This window comes from Drosophila ananassae, chromosome 2L, assembly GCF_017639315.1.
Source record: "Drosophila ananassae strain 14024-0371.13 chromosome 2L, ASM1763931v2, whole genome shotgun sequence".
NCBI classification, from domain to species: Eukaryota; Metazoa; Arthropoda; class Insecta; order Diptera; family Drosophilidae; genus Drosophila; species Drosophila ananassae.
The window spans coordinates 28697737-28714663 of NC_057927.1; the positions used below are offsets into that span (position 1 = coordinate 28697737).

The following is a 16927-nucleotide window of genomic DNA, read 5'->3' on the forward strand; positions in this document are numbered from 1 at the left end:
TTTTCTTATGGAAGATTTTTATTTTCTTATTCAAAGCAGTAGATCATACCATGTTTTAATTTTGGATTTAAGGGAAAACTCGAAATAACTTTATTGAATTTAAATTATATATGGGTTAAACAATATTTTCGTCAATTAAATTGGAGTTTTTAATCTCATATTTTCAAAAAGTCATGGCAACAATCTACGTCTGAGTATGCCAGCCCTGAAGTACTCATCAAAATCAGCCGAAAGTTTACAGAATTCATCACCACGGATGGACTTTACGAGTTTAAGCGACTCCCGTTTGGGCTAAAGAATGACCCAGCAATTTTCAATCGTCTCAGGAGATATGATTCACTATATGAACGACATTCTTATTGGTAGCAATAATTTCGAGTTAATGTTTGCCAAGCTACAGAGAGTCCTTACAGTATTGCGAGAGTGCGGACTAACTCTAGGTCTGGATAAATGCAAATTGTACGAGCAGTCTATTACGTTTCTAGGACATCAAATTCACGGTGGAGGTTTCAGCCCAGGAGAAGTAAAGACGAATACTATTTCCATGTTCCCCACACCGACCAATGTCACTGAAGTACGTCAGTTTTTAGGACTCACAGGTTATTTTCGAAAATTTGTCGCCGGATACGCTATTATATCAGAGCCTTATATCAGAGAACCAATTAGGTATGCTGTTGCGAAAAACACAAACGTTCAAAAGGGAGCAGTGACAAGAGGATACGTTTACCAACTTGAAAAGATGCCTATCATCAAGACCTGTTATCACAAGTTATCGCCTAGATGCTGAACATGAATTACACACAGATGCCAGTGCTGTGGAGGAGGGTCAACTAAAGCCAATTGCTTATTTTAGTCGAGCAACATCTAAGTCCGAGAAAAATTATCACAGTTACGAGCTGGAAGCTCTAGCCGTCGTCGAGTCTATGGATCGATTTAAGTATTATGTCTATGTTAAAAATGTTCGAGTAGTTACCGATTGTAATGCCCTGAAATCTTCAATGGATAAAAAGGAACTTATACCCCGTTTTGCACGATGGTGGTCAAGGATTCAAGAATATGATATCGAGATAGTATATCAAGCTACTGATGTGCCACGTTAATGCTTTGAGCCGATCACCTTTTGAAAACGCACATAAGGTGAAGACTGCATGTCTGAAGATTTCCAAAACCCTGATAGACGACGCTGACTGGTTATTCGCAATACAATTACAAGATGAGAAGATTCAGAACATCGTTGCGGATATAACAAGTGCGAAGCAAAATGAGATCGATGAGTACGTAATAGAGCAAGATCCCCTATTTCGAAAATACGTCAACAAGTTGCTATGGGTTGTGCCGAAACAGCTAAGATACTCCACAAATGCCACGACAAAGCAGGATACATGAGCACAAAGAAAACAATGCAGCGCATTCTTAATTTGTTTTGGTTTGCCCGAATGCGAAATTTCGTCAAGAGTTGTATAAAATCATACATAGGTTGCGCGCTAAACAAAACACCAGGTAGATGCCGAGAAAGAAAGTATCATTACGATGACATCAAGCCCATCCCCTTTTATACAGAACACATGGATCACCTAGTACCTTTCCCAAAGAGTTCAAAGAGGAATGAGCATATCCTAGATATTGTCGACGCCTTCACGAAGTTTACTATATTGGGAGCCACAAAAAGGATAGCAACAGTCTTGGATATCTTGCAAGAAGTTACGAGCTACTTGGGAATGCCAGGACGAATCATTACCAATCGAGGTACCGCCCCTACTTCGAAATATGTCGAAAAATATTGAAAGTCACTATCAAGCACATCCTTAACGCTGTAAGGACACCGAGAGCCAACGGTCATGTAGAGAGAACGAACCGGATTATTTTGCCCATGCTTTTGCTTTCGAATGAGAACGATAAGCGATGGGACGAAATGCTACGATCTATCCAGTGGAGCATTAATACAATGGTAAATAGCACAAATAAATGTTCCCCATTTCAGCTTTGTAGATACGAGCCAAGTGATATCCCGGAACACCCGGACCAGCGTGATCCAAAATCAAGAGCAGAGGCTGATGATAGATGTCGAGTTGGATAAGCTACGAGCAGACGCTGCAACTAGAGTCAACGATCTGCAGCCAAGAAATGGTACGACACAAAACACGCAAAGCCAACACCATATAAGCTAGGAGATATTGTGCTGGTTAAGAACGAGCCGAGCAGCACGGGTACTTCAAGAAAATTCGAGCCTCGCTATAAAGGAACTTTTATTGTCAACAAGGTGTTGCCGAACGACCGTTATCTAGTCGAAGATATTCCCCAAGCCCAACGAAAGCAGAGACATTATATGTCGGTTTATGCATCCGACAATATGAAGTGCTGGTGTGAACTTCCAGAAGATGACCAAGATGACGATGATGACTCGAGGGACGACCCCATCTACCAATCTCGCGAGGACGCTGAGAATTTATCAGGAAAGGCCGAATGTAAACAGCTGAGCAACAATCAAATGTAGGATAACAGAAGCTGTTATGTAATTTATCGAATAGTAGAACGAGACTGTTAATAATGCTGCGAGTAGTTAGTCTTAAGCAAGAAATAGAGCAGAAACGACGCATAAATTAAGACCAAATCATTATTATGTAAAGCACTATATCTAACATATCCACACATAAATAAACCCATGAGACCACTAAGAAAACCATCCTCTCACAGTTGGTTCTGAATCGTTTTTTTTTCATAGGTCGCTCTTGAAGATGTGCACAGGTGAATGCTCAGGTGTGCTCAAGCCAAGGTGATGCTCTAGAGTTGTGTCACCTGAATCGATTCTGAATCTCAGCAAAGCCGTAAAATTCCCTTCGTTTTGCACAGGCGTTTAATTTAAGCTTTACGAATATCTTCTGAGTGTCAGAGTCTGAGTCTGAATGTCTGAGTTTTCGGACGAAGACGGTGCTTGATTACTCGAATCGTCAATGCCTTCATCGTGTTTAGGTGGACTGTGCGTCAATGTAATGGTCTCGAAAAATTAATATCAGCTGAAATACGCTGCCTTTTAAAACAATTTAAAGTGCGTTTTGTGTGCGAGTTGGGATGCTATTAGTTGCGAATTGTGTAGCTCCGCGGAAAATCGTGTTTTCCGTCGCGAAAAATCGACACGTTTGGTGTAAGCAAAAAAAATTTTTAAGCTTTGGCGCTGCCAACCTCGCGAAAAGCATAAAAAAGATTCTTAACAGCTGTACGTCGGTGCTGCCAACGTAGTGGGAAAAGTGATTAAAGCTTATTCCAGCTGATTTTTTTCTGCCATATCGGCCAATCAGGCAATCAGCTGTGAATCAGTGTGGCCGTGTTCTAAAAGCAGAAACAGTGTCAAGGGAGTGCTTCATCTCCATGGAGCTGGAGCCGAAGCGCACGGAGATGGCCTCGAGCAAGTCACTGCTCACGCCGCCGTTGTTGCTAGCCAGCGAGCTGTCCTAGCCGAGTTGTCCGCAACCCAGCATGCCGTTCGCGGTGTGCTGCTGAGCGGCAACTTGCAGCAGGTGTCTGCCACGGTGAGTCGTTACGACGAGCTGTTGGTAGCATTGATGCCCCGTGTGGCCAAGCTGGAGACCCGGCTCACAATGCCACCACCGATGACGACGACGCTACGCCCCATTGCCGCTTGACAAGCCGCCGCCCCTGTAGCCCCAGTTTTGATCCCCCGTACATCGGAGAACTTCATGCAAGAATTGTGGACGAACAACATCCAGAGAGAGATGACCTTGGCTGACTTCAAGAAGTCGGTGGATTTTGAATCGAAGCCGTGGACCGTAGTTGGGAGAGACAGAACGAACGTGACTCTAGAGGTCAGCGAGAAGACTTTGGCCGCTTTAGACACGGGTCGTGTCTATATAAAGTGGTTCAGCCTCCGCTTTCGGTCCTAGGTCCGGACGTATATCCAGGACAGGACAGGCAGTGCGAACAGGGGGGACGTATATCCAGGACAGGACAGGCAGTGCGAACAGGGGGGCCATGTAGCGGCGAAGTCCACCAATCCGGTGGACTGCCGAAACTGTTCTTTTATAGCCCTCGTCGTCGGGGCAAAACTTGCTCTCGGCGGCCTGCCCTGTCTATAGCGCGGTTTTGCCATGAGTGAATGAAAGATACTAACATGTATCGACTCTTGGAAATTAAATGCCAGGGCTTGTACGCTGTTACGTGCGACGTGGGGCAGATGATGTGTGAGAGGGGTTGTAGTTGTGAATGATCCTGGCGTGGAGTACACTTCGGTGAACTTTACCGACTGGGGATCCGTTCCTTTAGTACATGAAGGCGGAACTACTCCAGGTGAGTAGCAATCCATTCTTGGCATCGACGCGAACGCGTCATCCCTCTATGGTTATTAAGATGTCCAGACAAACACCTAGCCATCGAAACTATGATAGGGTTGCGACGCTGGCCAAATGGTTGGATACCCAGAATGTTCAGGATGTGAACGAGCCTAGTGAGTGGTACACATTCGACGGTCCAATGTGGAGGAGTGACATCGATGTTACTCTTGTGAATAAGGCAGCGATGAGAGTGTTTCAGTGAAGTGTATTTGGAGGGTCATGGCATGAACGATCGAGATTGTGGTGACACATACCGTGGCCATGGATGCGAATGTTGCGGTTAATGGGGGGCGCTTTTATGAAGCGAATTGGCCCCTTCATGGGCATTATGTGAGAGAAGCGGCGGCGCAAGTCCCGTTTAGCATCTTCTGTGCTATGAATGTCGACATTCAATAGTTTACAAACTGGAAGGACTATGTGGAATGTCTATTGTCCGAATTCTTTCCTAGGGAGGATCGGCAGCACTCAGTGGCTAATGCAGTGGGTGATGCCGAACCCCTTCTAATGAGCGAGATTAAGTGGGCATTCGCCAAGATTCGCTCTGGAAAGCGCCTGGAATGGATGGGTTTACGGAGGAAATTGTTAAAAGTGTTTGGAAGTCCACTCAAGGGTGAGTGTGCTCCCAAAGTCACCTGATAGGATCCGGAGCAATCCGCGGTCTTTTAGGGGCATTAGCCTCATTCCAGTTCTTGGAAATGTTATGGAAAGAGTGCTGATGGATCGGTTACAGGAACGTGTGGGAAGCCAGATGTCTGATAAGCAGTTTGGCTTTCGTGAAGGACCGTGTGTGAAGGACGCTTGGAGGAGAATTAAGGACTTTGTGAGATCCAGCAACTCCAATAATGTCCTCGTGTGTTTGTGGATTTTAAGGGGGCTTTCGATTACCTAATTTGGGCCATCGTGATTTGGAGATTGAACGAGAGTGGGTACCGGGACGTAGCTCTTTGGAGTTATTTCTCGCGACGAAGTGCGTGTGTGCAGTGAATGAATGAGATTGTCATGAGGGACAGTGCTGCATACGTACGGCTTGAATCGCAGGGATAGATCCGAGAAAGTTTAAGAGAAGAGAAGGAGTAAGATATCACGAGGTCTTCCTCGTGTAACGACCTATTGCATAGATAAAGCTATTAGTATAAGGCATTTAAGATTGTTAGTAGAGCAAAGTGAAAAGATGTGGTGGAGACCATTGTAGTCCGAACATAATAGCCTGAACAGATCGTTTTGGGCATATGTCGAACTACAATGGCTGAGGAGTAGAGGACGAAAGTTTCTAGTCCGTCTACTCAGAACGTTAAAATTTAAGCGTGTTAGTAAATGCTGGCTATCTACATTTCTAATTTAAATTCGGTTCCTCTCTGAGCAGCAGGCTTTGATTTTTTTTGTTTCGGTTTTCTGTTGAACGAATTACAATGAGCAAATCATGAAACTCTCATCTACCAAACATCGCTCAATGAGAGATTTGAGTGACACTCGCACAGAGAGACTCAGTAAAAGACAGATTGACTGAAAAAGTCAACGCAAAAAGTCTTTTTAATAATTTGTTTTCGTTTCGCTGCACAGTGGCACATGGTACATGAAATTTGACGAAAAAACTTATTAAAATTTTAAACGTGAATTTTCCAATTTCAAACTAATATATTGATTATTTTAATTAAAAAATGAATAGTTTCCTTTTAAATTCATTTATTTTGAGTTAAGCTTAACAACTAAACTTTGGACAACTTTGTTGTCCATTTTGTTAAATATAAAAAATTGATGCACTTTTTTATTAAGTTCTCGTCCCATTTTCAATAAATTTGATGAATCACTGTTTACACGAGAGATTTAGAAAGAAAATTGACAAGTTGACCCCACTAAACTTCACATACTTTCATAGACTTTTTGAATCGTCGAACGCAAGCAAACGGTCCTAGAATAAGCAGACCAAACGAAAACAGAAAAAAGTGTGCTTTGACTGAGCGCGAGCAAAATTTGTATACGAGCAACTCAATCGGTTGCTCTCAGACTTTTTGCTCAAAGTCTCAGTGACAAACACTTATTTTGAGACCGCTCGAATCGGTTAACAGTTATTTGCAAGCTATGCTTGACACCCAGCATCGTTCTACGGGTTGTTAATGATGGTAAGTTGATTAGTAAAAGTCTACTACGATAAGAGGGGAGGTAAAGATTTGCATCCCAATAAAGTCCCCTACGAGCGAAAGTCAGAAAGTTTTTTTGTATAGATTCTATGTGATCTTGGTGTACTGCGTATTGAGGGCTCCAGACACACGATCCATACTCAAGAATCGGAACCATGACATGCTCATCATGGTTGAGGGCCAGTCGCGTTCCAATTGTGTTTAGTCAAGTGCTTTCCACGAGCGATAGGATTGAGAAGTTGAATGTGTTTGCGAGGGCCGTATACAGTCGTCGACGAATGCGTTGATTTATAGATGCCGGGATGTGTTGGGGATGAATGATGCGTGAATCAGGATCGCGTGAATAGGTGCATGTAAAGGTTCGTCTGGTTTTCGCCCGTCGCCGGGGTGACCAGTCTCTGACCTTCATGGTAGCTGAAACTGGGAGTGCTTCTTTTAGTTGCACGAACCTGACCAGGAGTCGGCCAATTTCGTCCGTTCCGATTTATATACTGCTTGCAAAGAAAAGAAAGAAGAGTACACAGTTTGCAATCGATAGCGTGGAATACTCATTCAAAGTTGAAATCGAAAATTTTTTATATTTATTTGTGTGCTTCTATGATTTATCCCAAAAAAGTTTTCAATCGAACATTTTTTGTTTTTTGTTGAAATGAGTAGAACATGGAATTTTTAAATTTTGGATTTAAGTAAAATTTTTCATTTTATTGAATTAATTATAGCTAGGCATTTTTTCAAAAAGTCATGGCTATCTAGAGAATCTGTGCGTAATTTGTGTCACTTTAGTTTTTCGATGAAAGAAAATGTATTCAAACTTCAACTGAATACAATCATTTCTTTTCATTTCGAGCATTAACCAAGTTATATTGATAAAATTATTAACACAAACTTAAAGTTGAGTAGTCCACAAAAATATTTTAGGGGACGTTCAAATATTACGTGACACTTATGGGGGTGGGGGGTGTTCTCAAAATGATCATAAACTATCACACTGGGGGAGGGAGGTGGTCGAAGCCCATGGTCACGTGATATTATCCTCCTTTCACAAAATAACTTTTTTCAATAAATTGACGTTTTATGTACTGTTCAAGAATTTCAAACAGTGCGGAAATAGGAATTTCGTTTGTAAAGTTGACTGACTTTTATTCCTTTGCGTATATTAGCAAATATTAGCTACATGTTTGAAAAATAATTTAATTTAAAAAGGGGGGCGGGGTGTTTCAATGTATCACGTGTTTCATAGGGGGGGTTTGTTCATATCATGCGTTATCATTATAGGGGGGGAGGGAGGTGAATAAACCAGGAATAAGTATCACGTAATACGTTAACGGCCCCTATTACAATGAAAGTCCGACCATAGCGAGGCACAAACGGGGTGTCGCACAGTATGGTCGTTACAATTTGCAATTACTAATAAAATAAATATGTCACAAATAAAATATGCATACCTGTAGCTTATTTATTTTTAATAGAAATCGACTTATGAACGATTTTCCTTGATACGTCATAAACGCATCAGTATGCCGAGTAATGCCTGAAACATTGAACACAATACCATTGGTAAGATATAAGCCAACTTCATATGTCACGAACAAGGGCTTCTGCAAAAAAAAGATAATTATGTAAATATTGTATAATTTGCATTTTTATACCCTTGCAGAGGGTATTATAATTTTGGTCAAAAGTGTGCAACGCAGTGAAGGAGACATCTCCAACCCTATAAAGTATAAATTCTTACTAAAGTATATTCTTGATCAGGATCGCCTCCTGAGTCGATATGAGCATGTCCGTCTGTCCGTCTGTCCGTCTGTCTGTTTCTACGCAAACTAGTCTCTCAGTTTTAAAGCTATCGAGTTGAACTTTGCACACACCCTTCTTTTCTTTGCAGGCAGTTTATAAGTCGGAACGGCCGGGATCGTTCAACTATATCCTACAGCTGCCATATAACTGATTGATCGGAAATGCCATAACTTTGGTGTTTTTTAAGTTGGGTTGAGACTTTCCACACATGTTATATTTGACCAAAATATCTTGTGTACAAAATTTCATAAGGATCGGCCGACTATATCCTATAGCTGTCATACGATGTCAACGGTCGAAATTGGCATAACTTTGTTGTTTTTTAAGTTAGAAAGATGGGATTTGGTACAGATTCTACTTTAGGAAAAACAATCTGATTTGTCGAATTTCATAGGGATCGGCCAACTATATCCTATAGCTGTCATATAACTGATTGATCGGAAATGCTATAACTTCGTTGTTTTTCAAGTTAGAAGCATGGGAGTTTCAATGGATTCCTCTTTTGGCAAAATTCGATATGCCAAATTTCATAAGGATCCGCCAACTATATACGATCCGCTATATATCTAATAATATAAAATGCGTGGCGCCACCTAGCGGACTGCGACTCAACTGCAAGGGTATATCAACTTCGGCTCCGCCCGAAGTTAGCTTTCCTTTCTTGTTATATATTTTAATAGCTGATGATTTAAAATTATGTGTAAGCGGGGAAATAAAGAAAAATTTTTTATTGGGTCAAGCAGCCACCAAAAAATGCATGTAAAATAATCATAATATGCTTAGCTGTAGCTTTGGGGAGCTTCTACACAAGGCGTGTTGGTTGTAATTTGGCATTGATTGGAGGAAATATTGAAAATCTTAATTGAAACGCGTCTATTTATTCGGCTGCTATTAAAAACTAGTAATAGCATAACATATTTTAAACAAGTCCCCAATTATTAGATATTTCTTACCTTTTGTATCTTTTCTCGACCTTGACCAACATTTTAAGACCTAAAATATACTTATTATTTAAATTTTCGTTGATTCATCAATTCATTCAATTCTTTTAAAAGGGGTAGTGGTTTTTATGGGCACTGCGTTTTTACCGTCGCAAGGCAAAAGTGTGCAACGCAGTGGATCCATAAGAGTTAACCTTAACTCTAGGTTGGTCAGTCAGTTTCAGAACCTTTATTCGTTAAAAATTCTTTTTTTCTTTTAGATACACTCTTTTTACAATGATGCGCTTTTTCTCCGTAACAACTAATTTAAAATACATTCTTGCCTTTCATAGCGGGCGGTGGTGATTATTTTTTGCGCTTGCGATAAATTTTCGATAGGTCGGCTTCTAGACGTATGTTTTGTATCTCATCCAGATGGTACCACTCTTTCCAGGGCTTTGCCCCTCCCAACCCCAGAAGTGGGTCCATATCACCTCACATTTGAGGTTTCAATCGAAACCATTTCTGGTGTCGATCAGAAGTCTTCCCGCGTGTTAAATAAGATTTGTTGTTTTCGTAATACTTTTGATACTTTTGATTGGTCCCATATTCTGGCATGCACCGATACAAATATCATCTTAGAAAAATTGTAATACACATTAAATACATTTTTTGACTTATGTGTGCCGTGGAAATATCCGTCCGCTTCAAATAATCCTCCTTGGTTTACAAGATGCCTCACAAAATTCAAAAAAGAGATAAACAGGCTTATAAATATTTATAAAAGAAACTGTAGCAGCATAGATTTCTTAAGATACTTAATCGCTCGGTTAGATTTCACCGTGCAAAACGCCGAATGTTCAAAAATTATCTTCACCGCTTTCGGATTCAGTTCACTCAGGATCTAAAGCAGTTTTATAACTTTGTAAACACTAAGCGTAAACATATATCTTTACCTTCTCTACTTACGTTTAAAAATTTATCTGCGACCTCAGATCAGGCCATTGCCGATTTATTCGCGAAATGTTTGCAAACAACTTATTTACCTCCTAAAACCTTAGATCAGCCATACACATATAATATTCAAACAACAAATCGTATATCCATTCCATTTCTTTCTGAAAATAATTTATGATTGGATCTTCAAAAGGTTAAACCTGCCAAGCCCCGATGGAGTACCAACACCTTGAATTCGTCACTGCGATTCATCACTCGGTGGCTAATAAGAATGCGTCGAGAGTACCCAGATCTCGCTTGTCAGCGAAATAATGTGTTAGCCATCTTAAGATGGCCTCCCAATTTAATGGAACATTATAGGAATCGATAGCCTTATCTGCTTGTACCGAAATTTTGTTCCGTATGGTATGTAATATACCGAAATATTTTGGTGTGCCTATCTAACCTGCGTAGGCCTCCATTTTTTTATCTATTCCCTTCATTCTATAGCTAAATTCTGATGTGTTACCATCAAACTCATGGTTGCATTTAAAGATATCCGGGATTCTTTCTAGATCTGCGAGACTCGCACGATATTGCGGGTGTATTCCCTGGTTTACAGTGTCAGTGAAGTTCCCGCGTGTGGGGGTCAACCGTGGATTCAAAGATGGCAATTGTTCCGCTAGCGTTTCACTAATGACCAGCAATTGTTGCTTATTTTATTTCTCCATGTTTCTATTTTTCTGGAACCTTAATTGTAATTGTAACTCTGAACCTGTCTTTCTTCTACTTCGTGTTTTTGTACTCTGTCATTTTGAAGTTCTTCTAAATTAAATTATTGGTTGTATCAGATTATTTTGATTTGCCGGTCAGTGTCATTCAAATTCAAAAGAAAAAAAATTTTAACGGAAAATGAACGGCGAACTTTTTAATTGATTTATTTTTCTGTTACTTGCTTTGCTAGTAAGCTCAAATTTAATATTTTACTCAAACCTATTTTCTCGTTACTTAAAATTATTACTTTTAGCTTTCATTTAATTTTATTTATATTTTCTTTGGATTTTGGCTAGACAAGAATTTTTCCTTTAATTTAATTTATTTGTTTAAATGTCCCAACAACAATTTTTGAACCTTGTGACAGCAAAAATTCTTGCGATCGTCGCTAATAAGTTTTTTCTCGTTTCGCTCGCTAAATTTCTCGTTATCATAAGTTCCATTTTCTTTGATTCTCCCAGATTCGCATGCGCTTTGTTGTTCTATGTAGCGCATGCCCTTTGGAAGCTGTGGTAGAGCTTCTGCGCCCAAGTCCATAGTTCTGCACTTTTATTTTGTAATTGAAAATCTAAAAGCTTAAAGCGCTACATTTAGTGACGCAAGGATGAGCTAGAGTGACTAAGTTCTAGTCCGATTGGGAGTGGCTTATTATGGAAGTTTTTCCAACAGGTGGGAATGGCCAAGCACTCCCTGAAGCTAGCTGCACACTCCACTCGTCTCGAAAGCACAAATGGTCCCAATGCCAGTCAATGACAGAACCTACCATTACGGCTAGAAGGTTAAATGTGATCTGATGTTAGGATTCCCCGCTGGACCGCGACATCCAATGGGTTTCTCGTGGCTTAAAAGTGGAACGAAACCAAAAAAACCATCACGATATCCTGGACATAGTCAATTTCATCTCATCAATGCCCCCGCTTTCCACCGCTCCTCCAGTGATCGATATTTCCACTTCGCGTCTGGCAGATGTCTGCGATTAATTTTCTGAAGCTTCCAAGGATCCTGCAACCGACAAGTGCGCCTCCGTCAAGAATCCCGGAAAAGACTGTGAAGACTGCCATTACTCCGGATACCGCTATGGTGTTTGCTGTTGACGCTGACCAATCCAAAAGGCGCTGACCAAACCAATTCTGCTTCCAAGCTCTTAGTTATGCACTTTGACTGAGCGTTAAACTGACCAAATAGTAAATATTGAAATTTAATTTATAATTGTTTTATCGCGTGTATGTATTTACATATGTGTATAACTGACATATCACAATATACATATATTGCCACCTAGCACACGCACCACTTCCAACCAAAAATTTTGCTTATTACAATTTTAAACCATCAATCATCAACCAAATCTAACTTCCGTGCAATAGACACTAGGATCATTACACAGAAAATGAGTTACAATTCGAATGGTGAAACGAAGTCTGCAGTCGATCGCTAGGGTAGCACTATAATGTCATAGCTACAAATATTAGCTCCAAATCGTTATTGAACTATTTCCAACAGGTCCGTAGTCCTGGCCTCGTTAATCCGACAAAAATTTAAATTTAGTTGCTTTAGGTTGGTCAGTCGGTTTCAGGATAGCAACATCACTGTTGGGCCAAGCAGCCACCAAAAAATGCATGGAAAATAATCAAAATATGCTTAGCTGCAGCTGTTGTTATCAGCATGTATTCTTCCCTTTTTTTGTTTCCCAGTTTTGCATGCGCTTTATTGCATGCGCTTTATTATTCAGTCGCAGAGTATCATATTTTCAACCAGCTAAATTGTATTTCTAAACACATATAATGCTGAAATATTAAAAAATATAAGAAAAAATATAATAATATGTTTTTATGGTTTAACATAATGAATACCTCTTAGAGCAGTTAGCCTCAAAAGTTACAAAATTATAAAATTTTGGCTGGCTTCAAAACGAAATTGAACGCAAGGTAGCTCTTTTAAGACCAATATCCATACCAAGACTTGAGCTAATGGGAGCAGTACTTGGAGCAAGGTTAGCTCAGATTATGGAGCTTTCAGCTCAACGAAGAAGAACAAACAGTTTTTTGTGTTCCGTGATCGCGATCTTATACAGTATTAGCATCAGAATATGGAGTACCGCCAGAGGGATCTGGAGCCTAAGGCGATGGAAGTGAAAGTCCTACAGCGATCAGACATCGAAAATCTGCCATCACGAGAAGATTTCTGGGCTGCGGAGAGTCTTTTGTGTGAAACTCGATAACAGATACCAACGATGGGGTCCACCCTTTCTCAGTTACGGAGCTTGTACGAACAATTTAAAAACCGACAATCGGTTCTAAACCGCGGATTTTCCTTATCCTAGGGTTGCTAGCTTTGGCCCTTTAGCAAGGTGGGAGTATACCTCTGATTGATATGGGCTGTCAGAAGCAGGAGAAACGAGGCATGCTATTTACCGGCTATTTAACATATGTAAGAAATGTATTTGAAGGTAGCGTATTCATTAACCAGTGACTTCTGCCGAATGGAATTCTGGTGCGGCAACGGCACAAACTTTCAAGGGGCCACCACGGATTTCCGAAAGGCGTTCAAAATTCTAGACAAACCAAAGGTCTACTCTACCGCAAGTTCATTGGACCCCAAATGGCATGGAAATTCCTTTCATCCGTATCTCCCCACATGAATGGGGCATGGAAGCCCTTAGTGCGTCTATAAAGATGGCACTGGAATAAATTCTACAGGACAAACGACGACCGGATGAGCTGCTGAGAGCCGCCACAATAGGGCGGAGATGATTGCCAACTCTCGACCCCTAACATACATTCCCGTGGAAGACGAAAACCAAGAGTCATTGACATACAATAATTTCTTGCTTGAAAGCTCAATTGGTAGACGATCGACGATGGAGCTCCTACTTTTAGGTGTGCAACTCAAGAAGAGCGAGAAGAGTATGCCACAGGCACGTAGCCAGAGGCCGAAAGGACGGGTCCTGAAGATGACCCTTAGCCCAGACGGTCAAATATGGAGTGCAGCGATTAGAACCCAATATGGCGTGCATACAAGGCCCGCAACGAAAATGGCAGTTTTATATTTTGAGGATAATTTTGTATATCTTTGGTAGAATATACAACTGGAGTGTTGCGATCGAAAGTAACTGCTCCAGCGGCATCTGGCAACGTCGGAGTTACAGAATCGCTAGTTAAAGCTCGGGTATTAAGTCTCTGTTAATTCAGCCGGTAGCCCCGTGTCTAATCTTTTATTTCTACTTTAACACTTGCGGTTAATGGACAAAAAGTGCATTTATTAAGATACGGTTTGCTATGAATTGTAAAATTATTTTAATTTATAGAAATTAACTGTTCTGTGCTTTATTAACTGTTAGCCTCTGCTGCCCTTGTATTTAACGGCTTATGCCTGTTAACGCTCACATGAAAGAATATTACGATTCCGAAGTTTTCTGAAGATGATAACTTGTCGGTGCGTATTAGGATCCGAGAGTTGGAAAAACGCACCCGTTTTCAAAAACCAACCCGAATATGCAAAAAAACTAGGGCTGTCGCACGCGACACAGACATGTTACTTTTTCAAAACCCATTTCGCTAATTTCAGCTGATTTCAGCGAAACCTGATGGAAACTTTTTCTACAATCAATTTTAAAACGTTATTTATTAATTGATCTTAGTAACTATTTTTGTTTTACTTAAAAATATTTGGTTTTTTTTTTGTGTTATTCAATTTTATTTACTGTCGCACGATACATTTTCTTCCATAATACTTTTTATGTTGTTTTTGAACTTTATAAATAATTAAAAGGGAATTGGATATTGCAATTTAATTAGACCTTATTTTAGAGCAAAACAAAATAAATGTAGATAAAATAGTTTTCAAGCTAAACAAAAAAGTTTTTTTTGGCCTAATGTCGCACGCGACATTGAAAGAAACTGATAGTCTGCTAAGAAATTCGCAATAATTAGCAATAGTATAGTTTTTTTTTACATTTTTGTTTTATTCTTTTCTTATCACATTAGACATTAAAATAACTAATATTAATGAACTTTAACACTTTTACGAAAATTATTTAAAACAAATCACGCCACTGAAATGTTGAAAACTGAACTTTCGCACTTTTGAGACTTTGCATTAACATATTTTAAAATGTGTTATAAGTAAATGTAAAATACTTTTAAATTAATTAAAATTAAATTATTTAAAATTTTTCCATATAAAAATATGTGAAAAAAACATACTTTCTGGAGAATTACTCACGTAATAGCAAGAAACGAGGGCAATACTCACATCGGTGCTTAAGTACCGAATGTCTCATCAGGAGATAGCGAAACAATTCCAAACCGGATCAATTGGGAATAATGAGATCCTGATGCGACCCTGTGATGTTCATCACAATGCGAAATAACTTCGACGACATTGATGTCGTCAAATATATCGTCGATGGATTGGAGGATCGGAGTGGAAGGCTGCTCCGCTTTACTATTGTGTCTCCTTGGATAAACTGCGTCAAAAAGAACTGCGACTGATGCGGTATCAGTCGGTACGTCTTGAAGAGAACAAGAATTCAATTCTTTCGCTTCCGCGTTTGGGATTCATTACTTCAAAGAATATTAGATGGTTAAACTGCCGACAAATGGGGCCAGTGAATGTAAGACTCTCTTAGATGCTTTACACTTTGAAAAATGGGGCCAGAGAGTGTAAGACTCTCTGGTCCTTCTCTTACACCCAACTGCCTGAGAGTACAAGAAACCGAGTGTCAAGACGGGCCGTCAGCATTACCAGAACCCCAATCACACCGTAAGCTCAGCATTGCCGTGATCTGAAGAAACATTGGCAGATAAATCTTGTATACAGAAAGTAAGTTTAAGAATAAGAAACATAGCAGACTGCACTGATTTTGATTTTTGACTCCAAAAACCCCATAAGTTTTATCGGAAATTATTTTTTCACACAGTTAACGAAAACCGACTTCGCTGCACCTCAATACCAGTCAATACCAGTTATGTGGGTTGTTTGAGAGAATCCGACTCCGGGTCCCTTCAAACAAGGAGCCCTCCGTTTGAGACTGGGCAGAGTTTATATACTGGCACGGGTCGAGTGACTCGTTAGTCCGGCCCGGTGTGAGATGGTGTGTGGGATGGGAGGTGGATAGGTTCTGTAGTGTAGAAGACGGGAAATTTGGGAGGCTATTTTTTTAGAGGCGGCAACACAAGCACATCGTCGGCAACGCTCACGGTGCGGATACCCGCTAGCTGTCCGGGGCTATTTTTTGGCGAGGGGGATCTCCTAGGAGCGTCCTGCTATGAGATACTTCGCTTTATTCACAGCTAACCTTAACTGAAATAGCCATTCGCTAGCCGCAACCTGCGAACCGTTTGGTAGTCCTAAGCTAGCCATTCTAGAAGTCATCTCAACAAACTCTTTCCACCGAAGTTTTTAAAGTTACAAAGATGGGACTTTCTACGGATTCCATTTCGGGCAACCTTATCCGCAAGGATCAGCAGACTATATCCTATAATATAAAAAAACTTTTTGAAACTTTTTGAAGTACCGGTGACGTACCTGCATGCAAAACCAAAAATATCTGATATCAATTTTAGTGACACAAAATATGCTATATAGGTATACAAAATATTCTTATTTGCCACGTGGTTAATTTTTTTTTTTGTTTTTCTTGCACGTGCCAAACAAAAATTTTTTTTATATGCAATTTTTGAATAACTTCTGAAAGAAATGTCGGATCGGGTCGGTTGAGGTACCAATCGACGTGTATTTACGCGTGTCCACCAGCCCCACTTTAGTGATTCCAAATTTTTTTACTTTCACCCTACTTTCTCCAAAACCAAATAACTTTTGGAAAATGTTTGGACAAAAATTTTCTAATTAAAACAATACCTTTCGATTGGTATATAATTCATTTAGATCGGTTGCTTACAGAAAATTTTTAATTCTTCGGTTATATATAGAGTCTCCTCGCGCACGCCAAGGTATGCAGGTCGTCACCTCGTGGGCTGCCGTCCACAATGATAGCTGCCTTGTTAAGGTTACA

The 16927-nt window shown here is 40.2% G+C and overlaps 1 protein-coding gene across 3 annotated transcripts in view; it reads right to left on the minus strand.

Moving 5' to 3' along the window:
* Window positions 1-16927, minus strand: part of LOC116654530 — a 190616-nt gene that overhangs the window by 67643 nt on the left and 106046 nt on the right. For 2 of the 3 annotated variants that reach the window (XM_032449735.2, XM_044714167.1), the window contains exon 4: window positions 7930-8082. The exons of the other annotated variant lie outside the window; for it this stretch is intronic. In XM_032449735.2, the coding sequence (XP_032305626.1) occupies window positions 7930-8082 (153 nt within the window). The remainder of the gene's footprint in view (window positions 1-7929; window positions 8083-16927) is intronic. 3 annotated transcript variants of the gene reach the window in all.